This window comes from Balaenoptera physalus, assembly GCF_965194825.1.
Source record: "Balaenoptera physalus genome assembly, chromosome: 8".
Taxonomy (NCBI): domain Eukaryota; kingdom Metazoa; phylum Chordata; class Mammalia; order Artiodactyla; family Balaenopteridae; genus Balaenoptera; species Balaenoptera physalus.
The window spans coordinates 111,426,586-111,453,283 of NC_138887.1; the positions used below are offsets into that span (position 1 = coordinate 111,426,586).

General features: G+C 41.0%; 1 protein-coding gene across 7 annotated transcripts in view; it reads left to right on the forward strand.

Moving 5' to 3' along the window:
- AGK (acylglycerol kinase) overlaps window positions 1–24,047 on the forward strand; it is a 126,034-nt gene extending 101,987 nt beyond the window's left edge. For 6 of the 7 annotated variants that reach the window (XM_082473093.1, XM_082473096.1, XM_082473094.1 and 3 more), the window contains 7 exons: window positions 4,614–4,693; window positions 7,611–7,668; window positions 12,052–12,199; window positions 12,650–12,744; window positions 19,252–19,322; window positions 21,308–21,392; window positions 23,148–24,047. In XM_082473093.1, coding sequence (XP_082329219.1) covers window positions 4,614–4,693; window positions 7,611–7,668; window positions 12,052–12,199; window positions 12,650–12,744; window positions 19,252–19,322; window positions 21,308–21,392; window positions 23,148–23,285 — 675 coding nt within the window. In that variant the 3' untranslated portion in view covers window positions 23,286–24,047. The remainder of the gene's footprint in view (window positions 1–4,613; window positions 4,694–7,610; window positions 7,669–12,051; window positions 12,200–12,649; window positions 12,745–19,251; window positions 19,323–21,307; window positions 21,393–23,147) is intronic. The other variant, XM_082473098.1, reaches the window with a different exon arrangement.
- Window positions 24,048–26,698: the final 2,651 nt, after the last annotated feature.

A 26,698-nucleotide genomic window follows, 5' to 3' on the forward strand; every position in this document is an offset into this window, starting at 1 on the left:
TATCCTGCAACTTTACCAAATTCATTGATTAGCTCTAGTAGTTTTCTGGTGGCATTTTGAGGATTCTCGATGTATAGTATCATGTCATCTGCAAACAGTGACAGTTTTACTTCTTCTTTCTGTATTCCTTTTATTCTTTTTCTTCTCTGATTGCCGTGGCTAGGACTTCCAAAACTATGATGAATAATAGTGGCGAGAATGGGCATCCTTGTCTTGTTCCTGATCTTAGAGGAAATGCTTTCAGCTTTTCACCATTGAGAATGATGTTTGCTGTGGGTTTGTCATATATGGCCTTTATTATGTTGAGGTAGGTTCCCTCTATGCCCACTTTTTGGAGAGTTTTTATTATAAATGGGTGTTGAATTTTGTCAAAAGCTTTTTCTCCATCTATTGAGATGATCATATGGTTTTTATTCTTCAGTTTGTTAATATGGTGTATCACATTGCTTGATTTGCGTATATTGAAGAATCCTTGCATCCCTGGGATAAATCCCACTTGATCATGGTGTATGATCCTTTTAATGTGTTGTTGGATTCTGTTTGCTAGTATTTTGTTGAGGATTTTTGCATCTATATTCATCAGTGATATTGGTCTGTAATTTTCTTTTTTTGTAGTGTCTTTGTCTGGTTTTGGTATCAGGGTGATGGTGGCCTCATAGAATGAGTTTGGGAGTGTTCCTTCCTCTGCAATTTTTTGGAAGAGTTTGAGAAGGATGGGTGTTAGCTCTTCTCTAAATGGTTGATAGAATTCACCTGTGAAGCCATCTGGTCCTGGACTTTTGTTTGTTGGAAGATTTTTAATCACAGTTTCAATTCCATTACTTGCGATTGGTCTGTTCATATTTTCTGTTTCTTCCTGGTTCAGTCTTGGAATGTTAAACCTTTCTAAGAATTTGTCCATTTCTTCCAGGTTGTCCATTTTATTGGCATAGAGTTGCTTGTAGTAGTCTCTTAGGATGCTTTGTATTTCTGCGGTGTCTGTTGCATATATCTTTTGAGTTAACGTTTGTGTTTTCATTGGATAAATACCTAGAAGTGGAATTGCTGGATCACATGGTAGGTCTATTTTTAATTCTTTGAGGAACTTCCATCCTGTTTTCCATAGTGGCTGCACCAATTTACATTCCCACCAGCGTGCACAAAGTTTCCCTTTTCTCCACATTCTCAACAACACTTGTTTTTTCTTGTCTTTTTGATGATAGCCATTCTAATAGGTGTGAGGTGTTATCTCATTGTGGTTTTCATTTGCCTTTCTCTGATGATTAATGATGCTGGGCATCAGTATGTCTGTTTCTATGCTTTGCCCATTTTTCAAGTGGATTGCTTTTTTTTTTTTCTATTGAGTTATATGATTTCTTTATATATTTTGGATATTAACCCCTTATCAGATATACGATTTGCAAACATTTTCTCCCATTCAGTAGGTTACCTTTTTATTTTGTTGATGGTTTCCTTTGCTGAACAGAAGGTTTTTAGTATGATGTAGCCCCACTTATTTGTTTTTGCTTTAATTGCTTTTGCTTTTGGTGTCAAATTTAAAAATCATTGCCAAGACTTATGTCAGGAAGCTTACCCCCTATGTTTTCTTCTAGGAGCTTTATTGTTTTAGGTCTTATATTGAAGTGTTTAATCCATTTTGAATTAATCTTTTTATGTGGTGTAAGATAGTGGTCCAGTTTCATTCTTTTGCATGTGACTGTCCAGTTTTCCTAGGATCATTTATTGAAGAGACTGTCCTTTCCCCATTGTATATTCTTGGCTCCTTTGTTATAAATTAATTTACCATATATGTGTGGGTTTATTTCTGGGCTCTTTGTTGATTTATGTGTCTGTTTATATGACAATACCATGCAGTTTTAATCACTATAGCTTTGTAATATAGTTTGAAATCAGGGAGTGTGATACCTCCAGCTTTGTTCTTCTTTATCAGGATTACTTTGGCTGTTTGGGGTTTCTTTGTGGGTTCATACAAATTTTAGGATTATATGTTCTATGTCTTTGAAAAATGTCTTTGGAATTTTGGTAGGGATTGCATTGAATCTACAGATTGCTTTTGGTAGTATGGACATTTGAACATCATTAATTTTTCCAATCCAGGAGCACAGAATATCTTCCCATTTTCAATTTCTTTCATTAATGTCTTGTAGTTTTCAATTGCACCTCCTTGTTTAAATTTACTCCTAGATATTTTATTCTTTTTGATGCAATTGTAAATGGGATTGTTTTCTTTATTTCTCTTTCTGATAGTTTGTTATTAGTGTATAGAAATGCCACAGATTTTTGTGTATTGATTTTGTATCCTGCAACTTTACTGAATTTATTAGTTCTGTCATGTCATCTGTAAATCATGATAGTTTTACTTCTTCCTTTCCAATTTGGATGCCTTTATTTCTTTTTCTTACCTAATTGCTCTAACACTTCCAATACTATGTTGAATAAAAGTGGTAAGGGCAGGCATCTTTCTTGTTCAAGATCTTAAGAGGAAAGGCTTTTTACTGTTGAGTAGGATGTTAGCTATGGTCTTGTCATATATGGCCTTTTATTATGTTGAGGTATGTTCCCTCTATACCCACTTTGTTGAGAGTTTTTAATCATAAATCAGTGTTGAAGGTTATCACATACTTTTTCTGCATCTAGTGAAATGATCATATGATTTTCATCCTTCATTTTGTTGATGTAGCATATCATACTGACTGATTTGAAGATGTTGAACCATCCTTGCATCCATGGAATAAATCTTGATTTATGGTGTCTGATCCTTTTAATGTATGGTTGAGTTTGGTTTGCTAATATTTTGTTGAGGGTTTTTGTATCTATGTTCATCAGGAATATTGGCCTTTAATTTTGTTTTCTTGTATTGTCCTTGTCTGGTTTTGGTATCAGGGTAATGCTGGCCTCAAAAAATCGGTTTGGAAGAATTCCTTCCTCTTCTGTTTTTTGGAAGAGTATGAAAAGGATTGGTATTAATTCTCCTTTGAATGTTTGGTAAAATTTACCAGTAAAACTGTCTGGTCCTGGACTTTTGTTTGTTGAGAGGTTTCTACTGATTCAGTCTCCTTACTAGTAATCAGTCTGTTCAGATTTTACCTTATTCTTTAAAATTTATGGTTTATCTTAAAACTTACATTGTGTTTTCCCTGACCATCCATCTCCTTGGCTCCCTCACTCACTATACAGTTGCACCTGCTCTGTACTTTCATAATACTTGATACACATCTCTGTTCTTTGAACCTACTGCATTGTGTTGTTATTGTCTGTGTCTTTCTACCCGTCATGATACCTTGAGCTCTTTGAGGACATTTTTTATCACTAGTTCCTAATATATAATATATATCCATTAATGATGATTCATGAAAAAAAAAATGAATGAATGAACAATTAGCTTAGTATAGTCAGGATGGCTCAAGCCCTGCTGTCTTCCACAGTATGCACTAGGCACCCAGGAGACTGATACATCCTTGCTGTGCCAGTAGTGGGTTACCTTACCATCACCTCTTTGCTCTGCCATTTCCCTCTAGCTCCTTCTTCTCTTGCTTAAGCAGGTACAGAGAGCAGAAAAGGAAATCTGCTTCAACAGATACACAACCAAGGAATGAGAGGCCAGTGTCTTTTACTGGTAGGCTGGCCCTATTCATGTGTGATCTGCCTAGAAAACCCTCACTTGTTTCAGTGTAGCGGGAACAGGAGTGAAAGTGGGACTGAGCGGGGAAGGACTACCTCTCCTAAGAAGACTTAGACGCTTTCTCTAGGCCAACAACTTACAGTGCCAAGGATTCTCCTCCAGTTCCTAATCTTCTGCTTACCCTCGTTCTAATGATTGCATGGTAGAAACCGAGCTGGTTCTGTGCCTGCTTAGCACATTCTGTGGAGTTGTGTCTGGCATTTGGCAGCTCTCTTTAGAATGTGGGGTACCCTTGGGCTTCAGCTGCAATTCTGAGCTACCGGGAAAGTCCCTTTCAGAATCCTGGTGTATATATTTTCATATAGGAAAGCCCATCATGAAGTGTAAACACTTGGAGGCAGTGGCTCAATTGTGTGTTTTCTATATATTGCTAAATAAACTCACTGATTTATTAGAAGCTTGCTGATTATAATATGCAGTATTTGGCCATAAAGCACTGGACTAAATCCGAATCACTTTTCATCCTGATTTGTTATGACAAATATCTGGCTGTATTTTCAGATATCCAAGTGAAACATTCTGGAGTACCTACCAGGTTGCTGATCTTCCTTGATAGCTCTTGGCCCTCCAAAGAGAGCGCAGGCTTAAATTATCTTTGCCTTGGACAAGTATAAGAGAGAGAAGAAATTCTGGCTGACCCGACTAATTGGTCCAAGAATCAGCATAATGATTACAGTCTGAAGTATGATACTATATTTTCTTGCCAGCGGATTCATGAGGCCTACACATAAAAGTTAGCTTCATTTTACAGGACAGTTTATTTAAGTACTTTTACTGAGCACTCACAGAATTAATTTCTTAAATTTGGAACATCCCTTTTAGAATTTTGGTTTGATGAAACGTAGGCCATGAACGTTTGCTGGTTACTTACCTGTAGAGAGTTTCAAGTTATTGTCGTCATTAATTTAAATTAAATGTGTTTAACTTCCAGGGTGAAAAGGAACAGCCAGTGTTTGCACTGACCGGCCTTCGATGGGGATCCTTCCGAGATGCTGGCGTCTCAGTTAGCAAGTAAAGGGGCACTGTGTAAACGTGTGGTGATTTTGAGACACCTTCTTATTCTGTCCCTGTCTTTGCGGTTTCAATATGTAGTGATCTAGGTTGAATTATGTGTGAATAACAGAGGTAGAGGTTTAAGTTCTTACGTGCAGAGAGGCTGCGGAGAGTTCCAGTTTCCTCCACGCTAGCCTGGCGGAAGCTCAAGAGGAGCAGTGTGCATCTCTCTTTCTAGACGTCGTATGTGAGCGTGGGTGAGGCCGCGCTAGCCCGGAGGGGCACTGGCTGGCCTCTCCTCCCGCGGCCTGATTAGCTGGGTACCAAGTCAGAGGCACCGCTGGGGCCACAGCCTCGTGGAGCTTTCACAGCCCTCGTCGGGTTTCACAACCCCCCACGAGAGGTGTTCTTTCTGAAAGCCTAGCAGATCCACAGACCCCAGGCCGCCTCTTTCAGAGGAGGAAGAAAGGCAGATGCCTGGCTGCGTTGGGAGATGGAAGAAACAGGCCTGTGGAGGAGGTGATTAGAGGGCCGCCGCTGGCTTTTCATGCGAACGCGCTTATTTTTGGAGAATTCATCGTGTAGAATAGGCTCCTGGCTCGGAAAGAGGGTGTGTCCTGTTCTGTTGCATGGAGAGGCCGCTTGGGCAGGGCTTCCTGAGGTGGGGCTGAGCAGACGCAGCGTGAGGTTCCCTCCTCGCTGGTGGGCGTTAGTTTTTCTTTGCCTCTTCTTGAAAACGGGCTTACAATTTTAGTATGGTTTAAATGAATTATGATTGATCTCACACACAGCTTTTATCAAGAAACCCCGCTTTCACATTGTAGGCATTCCTGCTCATTTTCTTTACAGAAATTTGTTTTGTTTTGTTTTGTTGTTTTTTTTGATGTGACCATTTTTAACTTTATTGAATTTTTGTTATAATATTGCTCCTGTTTTATGTTTTGGTTTTTTTGGCCGTGTGGCCTGTGGAATCTTAGCTCCCTGACCAGGGATCGAACCCACACCCCCTGCATTGGAAGGCGAAGTCTTTTAACCACTGGACCGCCAGGGAAGTGCCTACAGAAATTTCTCTCATTTGTTTCACTGGTTATTCCTGCTAATGAAGTTCCTGACAGTGGACTGTCCAAAGAGAGATATCACTATGTTATATCATACACTGTGTTCTTTAATATTTCACAGCTTTTATTTGCAAGTATGCCGTGGTTATCTTGATTCCACAAGTTATCTTTGTGTCTGATCTGTAATCTCAAATGCCAGCAATTTACCAAGAGGAATTGCTTAGTTTCCCCTGAGAAGGTCTGATGAGAGCAAATTGCTTTCTAAATGTACTGAGCACAAGCATAGGTCAGCCCTTTAGGAATATCACACGTGGGCCCATATTCTGTTTGATTTCCGAGCAGTGAATTTTAAAATTCTGGTGGTGGTTACACCTGGATTAGGACCATGCACTGAGTCGCTCTGTGTGTCATGAGAGACATAATCGGGATGCGAGAAACCAATTCCTAGCTGGCCTCAGGAAGATTGCACGCGCAGTGTCAGAACTTGCTATTGATACAGATGGAGGGAACTGTAGGCAGTTTAGAAATAAACTGCCTTGGATGGGATGTGTTTCTGTCTGGCTGACTGGGAAAAGAAGCAAATCATTGAGTAACCTTTGAAACACAATAACAAAAACAAAAAAATCAGATGGTCAAAGCCCTCATTAATAGCCTCACCGTACTTACCTGGATAATAGTTAGAGTGGTTCCACATTGCTCATTCTATAGCTAAACTCCTTATTTGGGCATTCAAGCCCCACCTTAATCCGTCAGCACCCCTAATTACAGAGTTGTGTATCTTTGCTTTAAATAAAGCTTTTGCTCTGGCTATTACTCTCAGTGTTTCCCGTACTTTTACTACTCCTTCTGCCTAGAATGATTTCCTTCCCTCTTTCATGTATCTAAATCCAACCCATGTTTCTAGGTCTCATGCCCTTACTTTGTTCTTGTGTCATTCATTATGCAAGTGTGGCTGCTTCAGTTTTTGGCCCTTAATGATTTCTTGTGCCTCTTGACTCTCCTTACCAATGAATAGTGATCAGTTTATACCATGTCATATAAATATGTTTATTTATTTGTTATTTTCTATTACTTTGGGGGGCCTTATTTTCTCACATTAGGAGCCCTCAAAGGCAAGAATTTTATATTCTTTATATTGCTGCATTTCCTCCATATACATAGTAAGTGCTAAATAAATACATATTGATCCAAAACAAATAGGGAGCAGTTAAGATGGGCTGGTAGGTGACAGAGATAAGTTTTAAGAGAGAAATCTACTTTATGCCACTTTTCTAATTCCAACTAGGCATCTTTTTCTCTTCAGTAGCTTTTAGGTATTTAGCAATATGAAGTAGACCCTCTTCATTCCCAGATTTCACATTTGCCATTTTCAAGCTGCATAACATGAGTAATGTGAAGTTATGCTGATTTACAGATTTTAATTGTATGTTTGTGTGCGAGAGAGAACACGGTGTACAGAATGCAGCCATTTAGCTCATGAGTAATACATCAGCACCCAGCAACTGCATCTCATTGTGGCTTTATCACTCTCCGCTCATTTGGAATGTATACTCAACTGTATTCCATGGTGGAAAGTATATATTACAGTGATACCTGTGAATTTAGAGATTCAAGGAGACTCTGATTATATATCCCTTGTAAATTGCAAGGATCTAGCTGCTGTATAACTAATTATGTACGGTTTGACATGGTATTCAAATGCAGATTAAAAACTTACTGCAATACTTTTTTTTATGCTAAACCACAGTCTCCAAGCCTCCAGAGCAGACACTCATGGTAAAGGTGTAATTCTAATGTATTATCCGTCATGAATGGTATCTAGCACATTGATAGTTCTTTTAATATTCTAATTACATTTTTATCTTGGTCTTTCTCAGGTACTGGTATCTTGGGCCTCTAAAAACCAAAGTAGCCCACTTTTTCAGCACTCTTAAGGTAAATACAGTTTACAATGTAGAAGTTTGACCTCTGATATTTTGTTGTTCCTCTGTGATGTGTGTATTTGGAATTTTAAAAAATTTCTTGCTACAGATGTATATGGCGTGCTCCAACACTAAAATGGGGCATATTTACTTATATACAAATGCAGAAAGCATTCCTGTTGTGATTCCTCTCATCTACCAACTTACCTTCTCCATTACCAAGCCCATATTTAATTTCATTTTAGTATTTTACTTCCCTTTGTCTATTCATTCACTCACTCTTACCAGACACAATGACCTGTATCTCATTAACTATTTGCAAGTGTGTCTATATTAGCATCTGGAAATGAATTGAAGTTTTGTATCTGAATATATCTAATCATATAGGCTTGTGTATAATATAGGAGGTTTCAAACTATGCTTTGTGCTTCAAACTATGCTTTTTCAAACTAGCCAGATGTGGGTAGTGGTTGCCGTATTGGACAGCACAGGTCTAGAGACAGTTGTCATCATCAGAGAAAGTTCTATCAGGCCGTGCTGCTGTATGTAGACTATACAATGAGAAATACTGGCATAGAGAAAAGCTTGACAATGTATATTCATGAAAATGCTAATAGAAAAGTCATACTTATCTGTGTACTATATACTGTGTTCAGCTTTTACGCAAATCAAGGTAGTATATTTACAATTCGACCAATCTGAAAATTGGCAGATGAAGTTTGAATGTAGTGAAAAGTTTGGTTTTAATGTTAACATTCAGAGTATTGAGTGTTTTTCGAATTACAAAAGTAATATATGTCCATTGCAATACGTTTGGAAAACATAGCTCCCTTTACCTTCTAAATAAATTCCAGATGGATAACAAAACCATTAAAGTACTAGGGGTAACCAATCTATATGATTATTAAAATGAACTTGGGGGGCGCCAAGGACTTTCTATACCTAAGGCAAATTGTGTGAGTAAAATGCATTACTGCTGTTGCTTGAGGGCATAATCACATTGGTGGAGTCGGGATTGCATTCAGGAAGAAATAGAGTAACTACATATTTAAGTTGTAGAATCTGGGAGCATGTAAACTGTTTCCATCATTTCTTCAGCAAACAATTACTGCATACCTGTTGTGTGGCAAGCCCTGCTATATATTTGGAATGCAAAGTCAAGTAAGACAGGTTTCCTGCCCTCAAGAAGTATTCAAGTGCTGGGGGTGAGGTCCAAGTAAATCAGCAGTTTGGCAAGTGCTAAGAGAGAAATATGGAGAGAATAAGATGGAAGCAGAGAGGAGGGGCATTTACCTCTGACTGAAGGTTGGTAAAGTCAGCCCAGGGAAGGTGACACTTTTGCCAGATTTTGAAATACATACAGGACTAGATAAATGGCATTCCAAGTGGAGTGGTGAGGATGTGTGAAGTCACAGTGGTGTAACACGGTCTTTAATTATGGCCAATGCAGTAGCATGGTGGGAAGGGGACTTTGAGGGTTAGGTCAGGACTGCTTATGACAGGTTTTGATGTGGGATCTGACATTTATCATTAAAGCACTAGAGGGTTATTGAGTCTTAAGCAGGGGAGTGGCAAGAGCAGATTTTCACTTTAGAAAAATTGTTTGGCAACAGTGTGGACAAGAGATTGGACATGGGTAGTTAAAGGCAAAGGCATCAGGTAGAAGATTGTTAACGTAATCCAGTTGAGAGGTGATAAGGTGGTAACAGTGAATATTGACCACAGAGGATGGATTAAAGAGGTACAGCCCTCAAAAGCTGGAAGGAGCGTATAGTATTCCCAGATTTCTGGTTTGAGGGACTAGAGTTTGGTAACTAGAGTTTTCCATTAATGCTGATAATATTAGAGTAGAATCAAGTTTGTGAAGAAAGATGAAATTTTCAGTTTGGCACATACTGAGTTTAACACACTGGTGGTGCAGACAAGTGGCAATACAGTCGTGACTTCGGTCTGGAATTCAGAGAGATATGGGCTAAAAAAATAGATGTAAATGTCATAAGTGTATGAGTGGCATTGAGCTATGGATTTAATGAAGTTACTAGTGAGAATAGATGGCCAGGAATAGCCTTCATTTAAAGAGCCAGAGACGATGCCTGGGAACCGCTAAGAGAGACTCCAGGAGGAAGTACCGACATAGAAGCCGATGGAAGAGAGAATTTCAAGAAGAGAGTGAGATTTCAAGAAGCAACGGCAGAGTCTAAATAGAGGCAGGAAAGTGAGTGCCCTCTGAAGGTTCGGTAGCCCGTGGGTGGAAGAGCTAAAGCCGCACTGAAGAAAGTTCAGGGGTAAATGGGAGCAAAAAGTAGAGGCAGTAGAGCCACTCCCTCAAGGATCTCGACTCTGAAGAGAAGGACATAAAAAGACAAAAGCTAGTGAGAAATATGGGGCCACTGGAGTGTTCTGGTTTTTTTTTAATTGGAGAGATATCTATGTCTTTATTTCCTGAAGCAGAAGTGAAAAAGAATGGGAGGAGAAGAGAGAAAGGACACAAAAAGCATGACTGACTCAGCTAGTTCCACGAGCAAGTGGAAGGGAGTGGGATCCAAAGTCCTGGACTAGCCTTGGACAGGGGAGGGACGCCTTTTTCCTTGAGACAGGAGAGAAATAAAGAAGAGGTCCAGATGAAAACATATTTATAAAGAGGTAAGGCGGTTCTCACTGATGTCTTGATATTCTCACTGAAGCGCAGGAAGCAAGTGATCTTTTGAAAGTGAGGTGGTGGTGGTGATGGTGGTGTTGGTGATAATGGTGATGGTGGTGGTGGTGATGGTGGTGATGGTAGTGATGGTGGTGATGGTGACAGTGGTGATAGTGGTGATGGTGGTGGTGGTGATGGTGATGGTGGTGATGGTCGTGGTGGTATGGGGAGTTTTGAAGAAAGATGAAAATAGGTGGGTTTAGAAGGATTATCAAGTGGCATGGACAACCTTAGACCAAGAATTTGTTGACATGGATATGCTCGTTTGGGTGATTGTTTTCCCTGTGTCAGTACTCAGCAGGAGTGTTTTATTTCCCCCTCTAATAATATTGAGCCACGATGTAGAAGTACAGACACCTAGTGACAGATTGATCAAGAATAGGGGCTTTTCAGGGCAAACATTATGGAAGAAAGGAGACACGAGGGCCAAAAGCAATGGGAAAGAGAGTGATATAAAGTAACCCACAGTTCATCTGGTTGGCCTGAGGACAAATGGTGTGGTCAAGGGCTGGGATTCTCAGTGCGACTGAGAGCTTGGTGTGGTTAGGGTCTCCACGGGCCCCCAAATCACACCCCTCTCTTCCTCCTCTGACTAACCAAATGCAGGAACAAAGCAGATGGAAATCAGCATACCAGCTTTATAAATGTCAGCAGGAGTGAAGGGCACAGCTTGGATCACAATCACAATCTGATTTCCTAATACTCCAAATTGAATTTATCCACTTAAGACATCTCCTTCGGGGCAGAGACTGCTAGTAACCTCACTGCGTGAGGAAGCAGTGGATGCGTGAGTCCGCAGGACGGCCACTTCCAGAGTGAGAAGAGAAGGGGTTGGGTCTTTCTGGACTTGGGAAGGAGTAAGAGATGGAGTGAGAGAAGTTGGAATTGTTACTCTTTTGTAATTCACCCCATGGAAACTTGAGAACAAGGGAGTAGTTCACCCTAAGAGCCATTGGGCACAAAAGAATCAACCAGAAGAATATGGGAAGTGATTAGATGGTAGGATATCAGGGCTTTAGTTTTCTAAGATGGAGTAGTTCCGGGTACCGATAAGGACCGGGACGTGGCCATGGAAATCGGTGGCTGTGGTGGGTTAGAGGTGACGTCAAGGGCTGAGAGGCTAGGGTGTTGTTTTCATCATCCCTGGGGACACTGATGGGACCCAGGATGGCACTGGACTCAGGGTGCCAGGAAGAAGACAAATCTAGAGTTGAGAATGATGGCCTTTGAGCAGGAATGAGAGGCCTTGGGCTGGATTTCGAGGCTGGACTAAAGCAGTCTGGTCTCTGAGTGGAATATGATAACAGAAGTGAAGAAGGTATGTGATACAACTGGATTTCATGTTTGTGTCACCATCTCTAAGTCACAGTATCAGATGACTATGCTTGTTCATACTGAGGTTTTCTTGCACAAGTATAAGCAGTGGCTGGTTGCTGGTCCACTTTGATCTCCTCTCTGCTCTGTGTTAGGAGAGCAGTGGAGGCCGCAGTCACTTGGTTCCTGTAGGCCTTCAGTAGGAAAAGAAAGCTTGAGGATTCCACACGGCAAATTAGAGATAATTTCATCCCATGAGAGGAGATTACTAGTTAGCTTTCAAGCAGATATGGGTGGAATGGAATACTGTCCTTTGTAGAGAGAAACCCCAAGAGTTTGGAATCGTGTTGCATGATAAAGGTTTTTGTCTCTTCACATTGAAAGGAGTGGCCTCAGACTCATCAAGCCTCTCTCTCATACACGGGACCTACAGAGCGACCTCCCAGCGGAGCAGAAGAGACCCCTCCACGGCCCTCTTTGTACAGGAGGATATTACGAAGGCTCGCATCCTACTGGGTCCAGCCGCAGGACGGTGAGCAGCGAGGGCACTGACGACTGGAAAGCCCGGGTCAGCTCAGGCCTGCCTGCAGCAGACCCTGCCTCGGCACTCGGCTCTCCTTTCCAGCGTCACTGAACTCAGCCCTCTGTGTGCACAGTGCAGGCCCCAAACAGCAGCAGCAGGGTCCCATGCATGGGAGCAGCCTGTGTCAGCTGTGACTCCCAGCGACTCCCTCTTTCTGGCACCAGCCTTTATGTTATTGTGGCTGCTTTGATAGGGGTGTCTCAGGCATAGAGATTCCATTTTGAGCCTGGCCCTTTAACCTGTGTATCAAAAGTATGAGATAAAGAAAACTAAGCGGGGTGGGGGGGGGCGGTCAGCAGATGGGCTTGGGAGGCCATCTGAGCCACTGGTAGCTGGCCGTGGTGGTGGTGCTGAGATGTTCATGGGAGACGTTGACCTGTATCGAATGCATTCACACAGCCCCCCAAGAGGTGAGCCCAGAGGTCTGGAAAGAAGTGCAGCTGTCCACCCTTGAACTGTCCATCACGACCCGGAACAGTCAGCTTGACCTGGCAGTAAGTGTGCGTTTGTTTTTGTTTTTTTTTTAAGTAGAAAAGCATTTGTGAGAAAGTGACAAAGGCTACATGCTCTTCCACTAACTTGGTGTTTTTATTTTTACCCTGTGGGGATAGAGAGGGAAGGATCAGGAACAGGAGGCTGTGGGGTGCCTTTGAGGAATAATAGCAATGAGAAGAAACAGCGAGTGAAGTGCCTAAAAGCTTAAGGGGCTCTGATCAAGTGTCTGTCACCAGGCCTTCTGCCTGAGAGAACTGAGGGCAAAAGGCCTTTAGAAATGGAGTTAGCCTAATCCCATTTGTCACAGGAATAAAAATTTGTGGAACTTTTACTTGAGTAAATATCCATTATTTTTGTGACTATATTAAATATGTAGATTTAGGTCTCCAGGAGAGAAAACTATATATACATCTACATTTATATAGATGTATATATGTATACACACAAACATCTCTATTTTACATATTGAGTCCAATCTATTGAAATGCACTGACCAGTATGGTAGCCACTAGTCACATGTAGCTGCTTAACTTTAAATTAATACAAATAAAATTTAAAACTTATTACTTCTGCCACATGTCAAGTGCTCAATAGCCATATGTGGCTAGTAGCTACCATATTGAAAAGCGCAAATATAAAATATTTCCATAGTGCAAAAAGCTCTCCTGGATAGCGCTGGTATAGATAAAAGGCTAAAATTTTTTTGAAATAAAGCAGAGGTTAGCAAACTCATCTGCCACCTGTTTTACTACAGCCTGCAAGCTGAGAATTGATTTTACGTTTTTAAATGGTTGGAATAAAGTCAAAAGAAGAATTATACTTTGTGATAGGTAAAAGTATACGAAATTCAAGTTTCAACATCCACAAGTAAAGTTTGATTGGAACTTAGCCATATTCGTCCATATCCACGTTGTCTGTAGCCACTCTTACGTGGCAGTGGCGGAGCTGAGTTGTTGTGACAGAGACTGAATAGCCCAAAAGCCTAAAACATTTACTCTCTGGCCATTCACAGTAAGGGTTTACTGACCCCTGGTCTAGAGAAAACTTTAATAGTTTATGTTAATGAGCATGCCAGTAGGAAAGTTATCCTTAACCGTGGACTAATCCTATGTTCAGCTTTTATGTGAATCAAAGTAGTACGTTCACAACTAACCTGGTCAGTCTGAAAACTGGCACATGGAATTGAACATATGAATGTAGTAAGATGAATAAGGGGGACAAGTGTAGTGAGTTTTTTTTTTTTTTTTCCCAGGGGGTATATAGGTGTTCAACTTTTTTCCAGATTTTATGTTTTTGGTTTTTTGTAAAAATTTTTTATTTATTATGTTTATTTTTGGCTGTGTCGGGTCTTCGTTTCTGTGTGAGGGCTTTCTCCAGTTGCGGCGAGTGGGGGCCACTCTTCATCGCGGTGCGCGGGCCTCTCACTATCGCGGCCTCTCTTGTTGCGGAGCAGAGGCTCCAGACGCTCAGGCTCAATAGTTGTGGCTCACGGGCCCAGTTGCTCCGCGGCATGTGGGATCTTCCCAGACCAGGGCTCGAACCCGTGTCCCCTGCATTGGCAGGCAGATTCTCAACCACTGCGCCACCAGGGAAGCCCGTAGTGAGAAGTTTGATTCCAATATTAATATTCAGAGTATTGGATTGCTTTTTAATTATAAAGGTAATGCATGTCCATTGTATAACATTTGGATCACATAGCTCTTTTCACCTTCTAAATTGATTCTGGTTGGATTAAAAGGTTAAATGTAAGAAAATAAAACTTAAAAACACTAGAGTGAAATCTTAAGTGATTATCAATATAAACTTGGGAGGACGAGGCCTTTCCAAGCCTGGCATCTAACCAAAAATCATATTGATGCATTTGTCTACTTCTAATAAAAAAGACACTATAAACAAAAATTTTAATGACACTCTTTTTTAGATTTCCTTTATAATTTATCAATCTTTAAAAAAATTTTTTTTAATGACAAATTGGGAAAAATATTAGGATGTGATATACCAGGAGTTAATAGCTTTCCTTTATACTTAACTGTTAGGATAATCAATAAGAAATGGGCAAAGGACTAATATAAACAACAGGCAGGGGGCATAATTAGAAATTCACAAAGGAAATAAACTTGAAAAAAATCACTTATATTTACTACATGATAAGCACTGTCCTAAGAATTTTACAGTGTCAGCTCATGTAATCCTCATAACTACACTATCAGGTAGATATAACTTCTCTCTGAATTTCATAGGTAAAGAAACAGAAAAAGTGCTCAGTATCAAAGAAGTACAAATTAAAATAGTAAATATTGAATTGCCATAGATTAAAAAGCATGCTGGTGTTCAGTGTTGGTGTGGATAGGGAAATGGGCTGTCAGGTTTTCTTGAGGAAAGAGAAATCGGAACACTTTTTCTCCAAGGCATTTTGGCAGTATATATTAAGCATCTGAAATGTAAGCATACCCTTGGCCCTATTAAGCATATTTCTAGAAATTTATCCTTCAGAAATAATCAGATGATACATAATGTAGAGAGTCTGAAAATGTTGGTGAAAGTGAATGTATTAAGGTTAAAAAAAATACTCTGTTAAAAAGAGGAATTTTAAAAAGAAAGATAAGATTTCTAATTATACATTTCCTTTATACTCAATCTCTGATGATATGTACTTCCAGTGTTTTGTTCATGTTCTTTAACCTTGTTCTTTGCTCTGATGACTGAATACCAATGAATGGATTGAGTTCAGTGAGTATGTATGTGATTGTGGCTCGAGATTAGCCTCATTCAGAGTGCCGAGAGCTTTTTATCTTTGTGCCAATTATAAAAGTATATGATCCTGTGCTGCTTATCGCTAGCAGCAGCACATTCATTTTTTTTTTCTATCCTCTTTGTAAAAATAAAAGCAAATGCAATAAAATATTCAAAGATAATGAAGCTGCCATGTAATAGCTCAAAATGTTCATTTATCATTAAAAAAAAAAAAGTCCATTCAGAGTCTGAAAGAGGCCTGAGGGGTGTGGAATGCTTGAAAATTAGGATCTCTTGTAGAGCTATGTTCACTGTATTTATAATAGCAAAATATGTGAAACAAGCTAATCAGGCCACTGATGAGAAATACATTTTGGTACATGTATTTGAAATGTTCTCTCTATATTTATTGACATGGAAAGATGTTCATCGTATATTGTTAAATGAAAAACCAGGTTAACATGATTTGCAGCAAATGATTCCATATTTATTTTAAAAAGAAGTACTCCCACCTATAATTGAGTTTTGTGAATGATGGAGGTAAGGCTCCAATTTTATATTCTTTCCATATAGAAAGCCAGTTGTCCAAGCACCATTTATTGAAATGCCCTTCCCCCCACACCCGACTGATCTGCAGTAAACCTCTGTCATACCTCAAGTATCTGTATACATGGAGATGTTTCTAGTCTATTCTTTTGCTCTATTTTTCTATATTTGTACTAATACTATGTTTCTCTTAATTATTATAGTTTTATAGTAAGTCCCTCTATGTTTTTATTCTTAAAGAGTCTCTTGGCTCTTCGATGTCTACAAATCCTTTAGAATGTTTATTAAGTTCCACATAAAAATCTGTTATAATATTGATCAGCATTACATTGAACCAGTAGATCAATTTGAGGAGAAATGACATTTCTACAATATTGACTCTTCTATCGTATGCACATGGCGTATCTTCATTTATTTAAGTTTTTAATGTCTTTCAATGAAGTTTTATAGTTTTCTCCATAACATTTTGTCTTGCTGGGTAGATTCCTAGTTATCTTAATTTTTGATACTATTGTAAATAGTATCTCTTAAATTGTTATTTTTTTAACTGATTTAGCTGATGGACATGTAATGATTTTTTATATTGATGCTGCGTCAGCAACCTAACAATTCTTATTATGTTAAGTTTATGGATTCCTTTAGATTTTCTATAGATTCAGTCATATCAACCGCAAATAGTGCAGTGGATATGATTTTTTCCTTTCAAATACTTAACCTTCTTCTAATCTTTTGTCTTATCGCATAGGCTAGGACCTCAGTACAGTGTTGAACAGAAGCAGGGATGGCAGGCGTCCCTGTCTCATTCCTGATTGAGAGAGAAAGGCTTCACTGCTTCATTCTTGAGTTTGATGGGGTTTTTTGTAGATACCCTTTATCAGATTAAGGAAGTTCCCTTCCACTCCTAGCCTAGTGTGCTGAGGGTTTTTATCATGAGTGGATCTTTAATTTTATCAAGTACCTTTCCAGCCACTATTGAGATAAGGCTTTCTCACTGAATCTGTCATTGTAGTACAACACATTGATTTTCGCACTTGCACTCTTAACAAAAGTCAAATCCTTGACTTGTATGTATATCTACTTATCCCCTTCCATGTCTAAGATACATTTCAGTCTTGGCATGTCCAAAACTGAGCTCCTGGTCTTCCATTCCACCCCTTGAAAACTGCCTTTTCCTCAGTATTCCTCCAGCGCAGTTGATTGTAATTCCATGCTTTTCATCGTTCAGGCCAAACATCTTGGCTCCTCTTTCTCCTCACATCAAATCTCAGAGGAAGCCCTGGCGGCTTCACCTTCTAAATATGGCCAGCACGTCTCACAGTGTCCACTGCCAGCTGATCCAAGCCAGCGTCGTGTTTTCGCCCGATTATTACAGTATGTTCCTAAGTGGTCTCCCTGCCCTTTTCCCTTTCCTTCTCCTTTAAACACAGTAGCCAGAGAGATCCTAATTTTTAAAAAGCCAAATCATATTTCTCTGCTTAGAACCTTCCAGTGGCTCCTCACTTCGCTCAGCCTGACGGCCAACTTCCTTATGGGGGTGCACAAGGCCCTACTGCTCCAGCGCCTGAACCCTCTGATTCCATCTCCTCTCGTCCCCTTTTCTCACTCTGCCCCAGCCATACTGGCCTCCTTGCTGTTCTTTGCCACGTCAGGCCTGCTCCCACCTAAGGCGCCTGCCCTGGCAGTGCCCTTTGTGTGGACTGCAGTTCCCTAGGCCAGTGGTTCTCAAAGCGTGGGCCTTGGGTCAGTGGCAGTAGCATCGCTTGGGACCTTGTTAGAAATGAAGATTCTTGGGGCTCACTCTAGATCTACTGAACCATAGGCTCTGACCTGTGTTTTAACAGGCCCTCCAGGTGATGTTTGCTAGAGTTTGCCCTGGATTTCCACAATGCCCTCACCTCCTTCAGGTGTCTGCTTAGAGGTTACCTTGTCAATGAGGCCTACCTGGACCCCTCTTTAAAAACGCCACCAATCGTGCTTGCTTCGGTAGCACATATACTGAAAATGCCACCAATACCACCTTTTATCTCATTTTTATAATATACTCTAATAATACTTCTAATATACTCTATAATTTGCCATTTATGCTAATATACATACACAGTCCACAATTTACTATTTTTATACGGATATACTCTAACATACTTCTAATATACATGAAGTTTATTATTTTATTATGGTTGTGTTTTGTTTATCCCTTCCACTCTCGCTGGTAGAATGTAAGTTCTTTGTAGGCAGAAATTTTTGGTTTTTTTTCATTCGTTGACACAACCCTAGCACTTAGAGGAGTTCATGGTACATAGGTGACAGTAAGTCATTTAACGAAAGGTGACCCTGGAGCGGAGGTATCCCTCTATGTTTTGTAATTCCTCGTTGAGATGTGAAGTTGTGCTTTGGTAGTGCCCTTTAACCTTAGGCACAGGCTGTCAACTCTCAGAGGCCTGGGGGTGATCCTGGGGCTACAGATTTTGAACCTGTCCAAAAATAAACAAACCTCTATTTGAAGCAGACCCAGAAGCGTTGGGATTGATTTACAGAGGGCCAGGTTTGTACTGCTAGCCACCAACTGGTGGTAAATTGTGGGGAGGCGGGGGGAGGGTGGGGAGTGGCACAGGAACCAAGTCTGTTTTTATAGCCACTTCCTTGTAGCTCAGTTCTTCCAGAATATTCTGTGGTTGGGAATGTAAAGTTTTAAAAACATTGCCATGGCATAAAAGGATTGCTGCTCTTCGACTCTGGTCACATACCAAGTTTGCATGTAGAGCATTTAAAAAAACACAGATACTTGGGGGCTCTCCACACCAAGAAGCTGATCCAGCCAGTGTGGCGTGATGATGACGTACAGCGAGGGTGGAGACTTGCTGGGAGAGAGGGGCTGGAAGCTTGGCCTGCCAGGGAGGGGACCCTAGAGACTATAACAGCTATGATTATTAGCGAGCGACAGAACTTGACCACCCTCCAAACCCGAGTTTTTACCTAGCTTACGTATGTAGTAAAACAACAAGCAAGCAATAGAGATGAATTTTATGGTATGTAAATACCACTTCAATAAAGGTCTTAATGTAAAAAGAAAAAAAAGGACTGAGGATATATTCAGGATAAAGTCATTGAAAGTAAAGTCCCCTCCTTAACACACAGCTCCAACTGCGACCCTCTAAGGCTAAAGGAGGGCAACAGGCTGCATTAGCCAAAATTTAGAGCATTAATTTTAGTTTTCCTCACCTTTTTAGAGCAAAGAAGACTTTATGAACATCTGCATGGAACCCAACACGGTCAGCAAAGGAGACTTCATAAGTATAGGGTAAGTGGACTGGGGTTTGTAAGCAGTGAGGCTTTAAGTAGTTTGTATTCTCAGACTTTACCAATCTGAGTGCCCATGCACTCCAAGACAGAGATCCAACTGAGGACTTGTCTGGTTTGGGAACCACAGCATCCTTTTTTCATTTGATTTGGCATGCGTAGTGTACCTCCCCTACTGTGGCCTTCCCCATTCATTTCGGGAAGATCAGAGTATGGGAGCCGTCTCTGTCTTTCGACTGAAATGACAGGATTCAGTGTAGCGTGGTATCATACCAAGAATTTTGGCTTCAGGGTCAGAACTACTGGGTACAAATCTTGATTTTGCCACTTACTGGCCTTATGACTTGGACAAATCCTTTACCTTCTCTGAATCCTTTTCCCTGTGTACAGAATGGTGTGATATAATCACCTCTATCTCAGGACTGTTTTTGAGCCTCAAAGGAGTGTGTGGGAAAAGTCTTTTTCAGTGTGAAGCACTTCACAGCATCAGTTACCATTCATGTCAGCCCACCTTGCCCTCTTCCCAGGGCATTGATGAAAAGGTATTGAGTACCTTGGACATTTTCCAGGCTTTTTTTCCCTTTTCCACTACAAAATACCCTTCCAAGTCCTGTCTGATTTGTTAAGCCCTACCTCTGCCAGAATTGTATTGGTTAAGAATGCTCTCAACCCTCTGCCAGCCTTCAAAGCATCTGAGGAGCCTGTGTGTTACCATGCCAACTGGGAATCTGCTCAGCTTTTTATGAGCTCTGTCTCAGAGCTCCCTCTGGTGCCCATCTAAGGATTAGACATTTCTGCTGCAACGGCCCGGTCTCCGTGGCTACTTCATTCTCTGCACCAGCACCGGCAGTACAGTGTCTTTCATCAGTTTGTGTTATTCTTGCCTTTGGTACCAATTCTTCAGTTGCTGAATAGCTGCTTCTGCAGCCTTTGATTTACTTAACTGTAGTAAAAGGAAGAAGGGAAAAGTCTTTCTTCTCCTAGGAAGGGTCCAGAAGCCACACAGTGTCTTAACTGAAAGTCTGGCCAGTGGGACCAGCTATATTTGAATCTCCTTCATAACACTGACATCCCAAAACAGGAAGAAAACCCGGTGATATTGCTTAAATTAGACGAAGTCATTATGTTTCTCCATTGTTGCTGTCACCATCTTCAGCAACAGCAATAACATGGTTTCCTTTTGGTCTCTACAGGGAGGGAAATCAAGTAATGTCTGTTTCCTCTGGGTATCTGATAAGAACACTGTAAAGTTGCTTTAGAAAATGGATGAAGTTTCATAGATGAAAGAATTACTCTTGTTAATTAATGATAAAGAATGGACTAATTTTCTGAGATTAGCTTTTACCCCTTTTCCACTGACCCTGACTGGCTGAAGGGTATATACACGAGGGGGAGGGGGAGGGTGTGTGTGTGTGTGTGTGCGTGCGTGCATGCGCGTGGACGCGCACGCGCGTGGACAGGCTGATAGTTTTACCCTAAAGCCATGTAGTCCAAGTAAAGATGCACTATGCTAAGTAGAGAATCATTCAAGAACTACTAAGATTGGTTGTTCATATAAATATCTAGTATAAATTAGAATAAAAAATTTTCTCCTTCAAGTAAGACTCACAAGAAGTACCAAATATCAAAAGTTTAGTACTTTTTTCTAAAGAATTTCATTTCATTCCAATTTTTAAATTTGAGATTTTTAAATAGCCCAAGAATTAGGTATACATCTAACTATTTAAAAATAAAAAACAATTCTGAGAAAAATCAGTCTTAACTTCAAGCACAGTTCTCTGCAATAAATAAACCTCAATCTAGAACGTATCTCAACACTAAGCAAGAATCACTGGGGGAATAATTATTCACAGAACCCCGCGGTTCAAGAGATTATGAGTCCATCTATTTCATCTCATCAAAAGACAGGCAGAACTTGCTGTGTTCTTGCAGTCGAATGCAGTTGCCAGCACTGGTTTCCAAGCTTGCTTTTTCCTGTACCAACAGAAGTAAAAAGGTGAGAGACCCCAAGGTGTGCGCTGACGGCACCGAGTGTCTTCAGGCCAGCCGCTGCACTTTGCTTCTTCCTGAGGTGAGCGGGGGTGAGCTGTCCCAGAGCGTGTGGTTCTTTCCTGGTCTGTCTTCCTTTCTGTTTTCTTCCCCCTCCTTCCTATTAACAGACCCTTTTTTAGGTACCTTGTACGTGCTGAGCACTGTGCCAGGCTCTAGTTTACATTAAGGGAGACCTGAAAAGATGACAGACGCCCCTTCTGAGTCACGGGTTTAGAGTTGGGCTCCTGAAGACTTCCGCTGTTGTCAAGCCAAGGTTCTGTAAAGTGATCCTTAGGTCTCCTGAGCTTTTATTTTTCTGAATGTAAATTATGCAGATAGCTACTATACCCACAGAATTCTCCAGTTAGCAAATGTTAATAGTGGATTGTAGCTTTACTTTTTTATTTTTAAAATTTATTTAATTAATTTATTTATTTTTGGCTGTGTTGGGTCTTCGTTGCCGCGTGTGGGCTTTCTCTAGTTGTGGCGAGCGGGGGCTACTCTTCGTTGTGGTGCACGGGCTTCTCACTGCAGTGGCTTCTCTTGTGGAGCACGGGCTCTAGGCACGTGGGCTTAAGTAGTTGTGGCTCGTGGGTTCTAGAGCACAGGCTCAGTAGCTGTGGCACACGGTCATAGTTGCTCCGCGGCATGTGGGATCTTCCCGGACCACGGCTTGAACCCCTGTCCCCTGCATTGGCAGGCGGATTCTTAACCACTGCGCCACCAGGGAAGTCCTAGCTTCACATTTTTTAAAAAGGATCTGGAAGCAGTTTTCAGGATGGCAGTAAATTTTTCTGTACTGGGAAATGCCAAGCTTAGTAGAATAACCTATAAGTGGAAAAAAAACCTACTACAGGTGGCCTCTGAAGACTTGTGGCTATTAAACTAAGGTGTTCAAAAAGGTAGGTGTCCCCACAGTGGCTGGCACCATAGTTTCAACGCAGCAAATGTTGAATTAAATGCATGAGTTACAGAAGGGTTTTACAGAATCTGTAATATTAATGTTGCTATACCTTAGGTGTAAAACTAAGCGAGTCCTAAAGAACCATGAAAATCATCAAGTGGCTGTAATGGCTTTCCTCAGAGAATTGGCTGTGTTTCTTGCTTTTCGTTTGAGAAAGATTAGGGCTGAGAAGGACATACATGTATGTTCTATGAATTCCTTAAAGATGTGACAGGACCCTGTCTTACAGTAAGCATTTGAAAATGATAACCTTGTCTCACAAATCCCAAAATACTCTGGGAGGAGACAGAGGCCACTGAAACCTTTGTCATGGTGGTAGAATAGGGCTATTTCCGGAACCAGCCCCATGTCTGACACAGGCACTGAAATACTCTTTTCAAAGGACATCAGACCAGGGGCTTCCCTGGTGGCGCAGTGGTTGAGGGTCCGCCTGCCAGTGCAGGGGACACGGGTTCGATCCCTGGTCCAGGAAGATCCCACACGCCGGAGCGGCCAAGCCCGTGCACCACAACTGCTGAGCCTGTGCTCTGGAGCCTGCGAACCACAACTGCTGAGCCCACGTGCCACAGCTGCTGGGGGCTGCGCGCCTAGAGCCTGTGCTCTGCACGCAACAGGAGAAGCCGCCGCAATGAGAAGCCCGCGCACCGCAATGAAGACCCAACGCAGCCAAAAGTGAATAAATAAAATAAATTAAAAAAAAAAAAAAAAGAACGTCAGACCAGATCCTCAGAGAGGAGGATCTTTGCCCTAACCACCTGCTCTGGTGCCCTAGTGGTGACGAGCTGCAGCCAGTGTGGGTGTGAGCTGTTGCGAATATTCTCTCCTCCACAGGGAGCAGGGGGCTCCTTCAGCATTGACAGCGAGGAGTACGAGGCGATGCCCGTGGAGGTGAAACTGCTCCCCGGGAAACTACGGTTCTTCTGCGACCCTCGGAAGAGGGAGCAGCTGCTGCAAAGCACGGCCCAGTGAGCGGGCTGCAGGTGGGCGCCCGAGACTGCACTTTAGGCTACCCTGGGACCAAAAGGGATCCAAGGCCTCCCCATCCCTGCAGCGCTGTCAGAGGACCCCAAGGGCCTGTTCATGGCAAGTACCCCCGACCCTCGCTAGCGCTTCCCAGCTTTGCAGCCAGCTTCCCAGCAGCGCATGCTTTCACTCTGCTGTGACAGTCCGTCCCTTCTAAATACTGCTTTTCCTCAGGCTAGTTCCAGGAAATCCCCCCCTCAATGGATGGAGAAGGGCTAGACCTTGTTAGCTCCCGAGTGGGAAGCAGGATCCTGGGCTGAGTGGCTCTTCCTCTCCTGTTGGGCTCTATGGCCGCCCTGGGAAGTCTAGGGAAGCGCCTGCCTTCTGCTGCCCCGTCCTGTTCCCCGGGCTCTTCCATGGGTGCTGCTACTTTGTGAGCTCCAATTCTTGGCGTCTTTCAGTTCTCTCCTTAATCAAAAACATACCTGAGGTGTTTCCCTCTTCAGCCATGGCTGAAATACTGTAAAATACTAGTTTTTTCCCCTGAAGTAGTGCTTCTTAAATGTTGGTTTGCATGAGAACCACCTGGGGTGCATGCTGAAAACTGACTTACTTGGGGCCCAACCCAAATCTAGTAACTCAGTCTGGGGCTGGAGCCCAGGAATCTGCATTTTTAAAAAGGTGTCCACCTTCCCCAGGTGGTTCTACTACAAGAGGTGTCCCCCAAACTGAACAGGACAGTCTTGTAAAGCAGTGGTCCACACACTATTCTGCTTATGAACTTCCTAAAAGTATTTTGAAAAATCATGTATCCCCTCAGTTTTAAGTTGACAGCTAAAATTTTTCATGGGAAGTTAGTTGCCAAAGTATATACTTTCTGGTGTCATGTAAATATTGATATTTTAAAATAAAACTGTTACATCACTGTCTTAAACATATTCAGTGTAATTGAAATATATAACAATTTAACACTCATCCTCCATTTACAAAAATGAGTAAGTTTTCTGTCATTGAAAATGTCGATTATCCGTGTATGTGTATCTCCAAACCACTTTCAGCAAAGAATGCTATCATAATGTTGTTTTTATGCTTGAAATTTTCTTTCCATTGGACCTACTTGCCAACAAAAAAATGTAAGTGGAAGTAACTTTTTTTTAGTTCTTCAAGTGTTAACTCACTACAGAATAAATGTTATAAATTATTAAAATACAATTGATGAATATTATACATTTTTGATAATTAAAAATCAACATTTTATTAGAATGCTCTTTATCCTAGAGTTCATTTATCAAAAAGCAGTTTTTCTGTGTTGTTTATTCAAGTTTTTTTTTTAATTTTTATTTTGTATTGGAGTATAGTTGATTAACAATTGTGTGTTAATTTCAGGTGTATAGCGAAGTGATTCAGTTATACATATACATGTATCTATTCTTTTTCAGATTCTTTTCCCATTAGTTTATTACAGAGTACTGAGCAGAGCTCCCTGTGCTATACAAGCAGGTCCTTGTTGGTTATCTATTTTAAATATAGCAGTGTGTACATGTCAATCCCAAACTCCCAATCTTTCCCCCTGCCTTTCCCCCTAGTAACCATAAGTTCCTTCTCCAAGTCTGTCTCTGTTTTGTAAATAAGTAAGTTCATTGGTATCATTTTTTTTTAGATTCTGCATAAGTGATGATATATGATATTTGTCTTTCTCTGTCTGACATATCACTTAGTATGATAATCTCCAGGTCCACCCATGTTTCTGCGAATGGCATTATTTCATTCATTCCATTGTACATATGTACCACATCTTCTTTATCCATTCCTCTGTTGATGGACATTTAGGTTGCTTCCATGTCTTGGCTATTGTTAACAGCACTGCAGTGAACATTGGGGTGCATGTATCCTTTTGAACCATGTTTTTCTCCAGATATATGCCCAGGAGTGGGATTGCTGGATCATAGGTAGCTCTATTTTTAGTTTCTTAAAGAACCTCCATACTGTTCTCCATAGTGGCTGTACCAATTTACATTCCCACCAACAGTGCAAGAGGGTTCCCTTTTCTCCACACCCTCTCCAGCATTTATTATTTGTAGACTTTTTGATGATGGCCATTCTGACTGGTGTGAAGTGATACCTCATTGTAGTTTTGGTTTGCATTTCTCTAATGATTAGTGATGTTGAGCATCTTTTCATGTGTCTTCTTTGGAGAAATGTCTGTTTAGGTCTTCTGCCCATTTTTTGATTGGGTTTTTTTTTTGATATTGAGTCGCATGAGCTGTTTGGAGATTAATCCCTTATCAGTCACATTGTTTGCAGATATTTTCTCCCATTCTGTGGGTTGTCTTTTCATTTTGTTTATGGCTTTCCTTCCTCTTTTGTTCTCTTCTCGTGATTTCATGACTAACTTTTAGTGTTGTGTTTGGATTCTTTTCCTTTCTGTGTTATCTATTGTAGATTTTGGGTTTGCAGTTACCATGAGGTTTTGATAAAACAATGTTGTTTATATATAGACTGCTATAAGTTGCTGGTCTTTTAATTTCAAATACATTTCCAATATCCTGCATTTGTGCTGTCTTCTCACAGTTGCTGGTTTTGATATATCTGTGTGCAGATGATTTCCTCCTTTTTCTGTATGTTGGCCTTTACTGGTGAGCTTTTCCATTCATAATTTTCTTGTTTCTAGTTGTGGCCTTTTCTTTTCTGCCTAGAGAAGTTCCTTCAGCAGTTGTTGCAAAGTTGATTTGGTGGTGCTGAATTCTCTTAGCTTTTGCTTGTCGGTAAAGCTTTTGATTTCTCCATCAAATCTGAATGAGAGCCTTGCAGGGTAGAGTATTCTTGGTTGTAGGTTCTTGCCTTTCATCACTTTAAATATATTGTGCCACTCCCTTCTGGCCTGCAGAGTTTCTGCTGAGAAATCAGCTGATAACCTTATGGGAATTCCCTTGTATGTTATTTGTTGCTTTTCCCTTGTTGCTTTTAATATTTTTTCTTTGTCTTCAATTTTTGCCAGTTTGATTGCTATGTGTCTCAGCATGTTCCTCCTTGGGTTTATCCTGACTGGGACTCTTTGCTTCCTGGACTTGGGTGACTGTTTCCTTTCCCACACTAGGGAAGTTTTCAGCTATTACTTCTTCAAATATCTCCTCAGGTTCTCTCTCTCTCTGCTCCTTCTGGGATCCTTATAATGTGAATGTTGGTGTGTTTAATGTTGTCCCAGAGGTCTCCTGGACTTTCCTCATTTCTTTTCATTCTTTCCTCTTTGTTCTGTTCCATGGCAGTGATTTCCACCATTCTGTCTTCCAGTTCACTTATTGGTTCTTCTGCCCCATTATTCCTTCTAGTGTTTTTTCATTTCAGTTATTGTATTGTTTATCTATCTCTATTTGTTCTTTTAGCTCTTTGTTAAACATTGCTTGTACCTTCTTGATCTG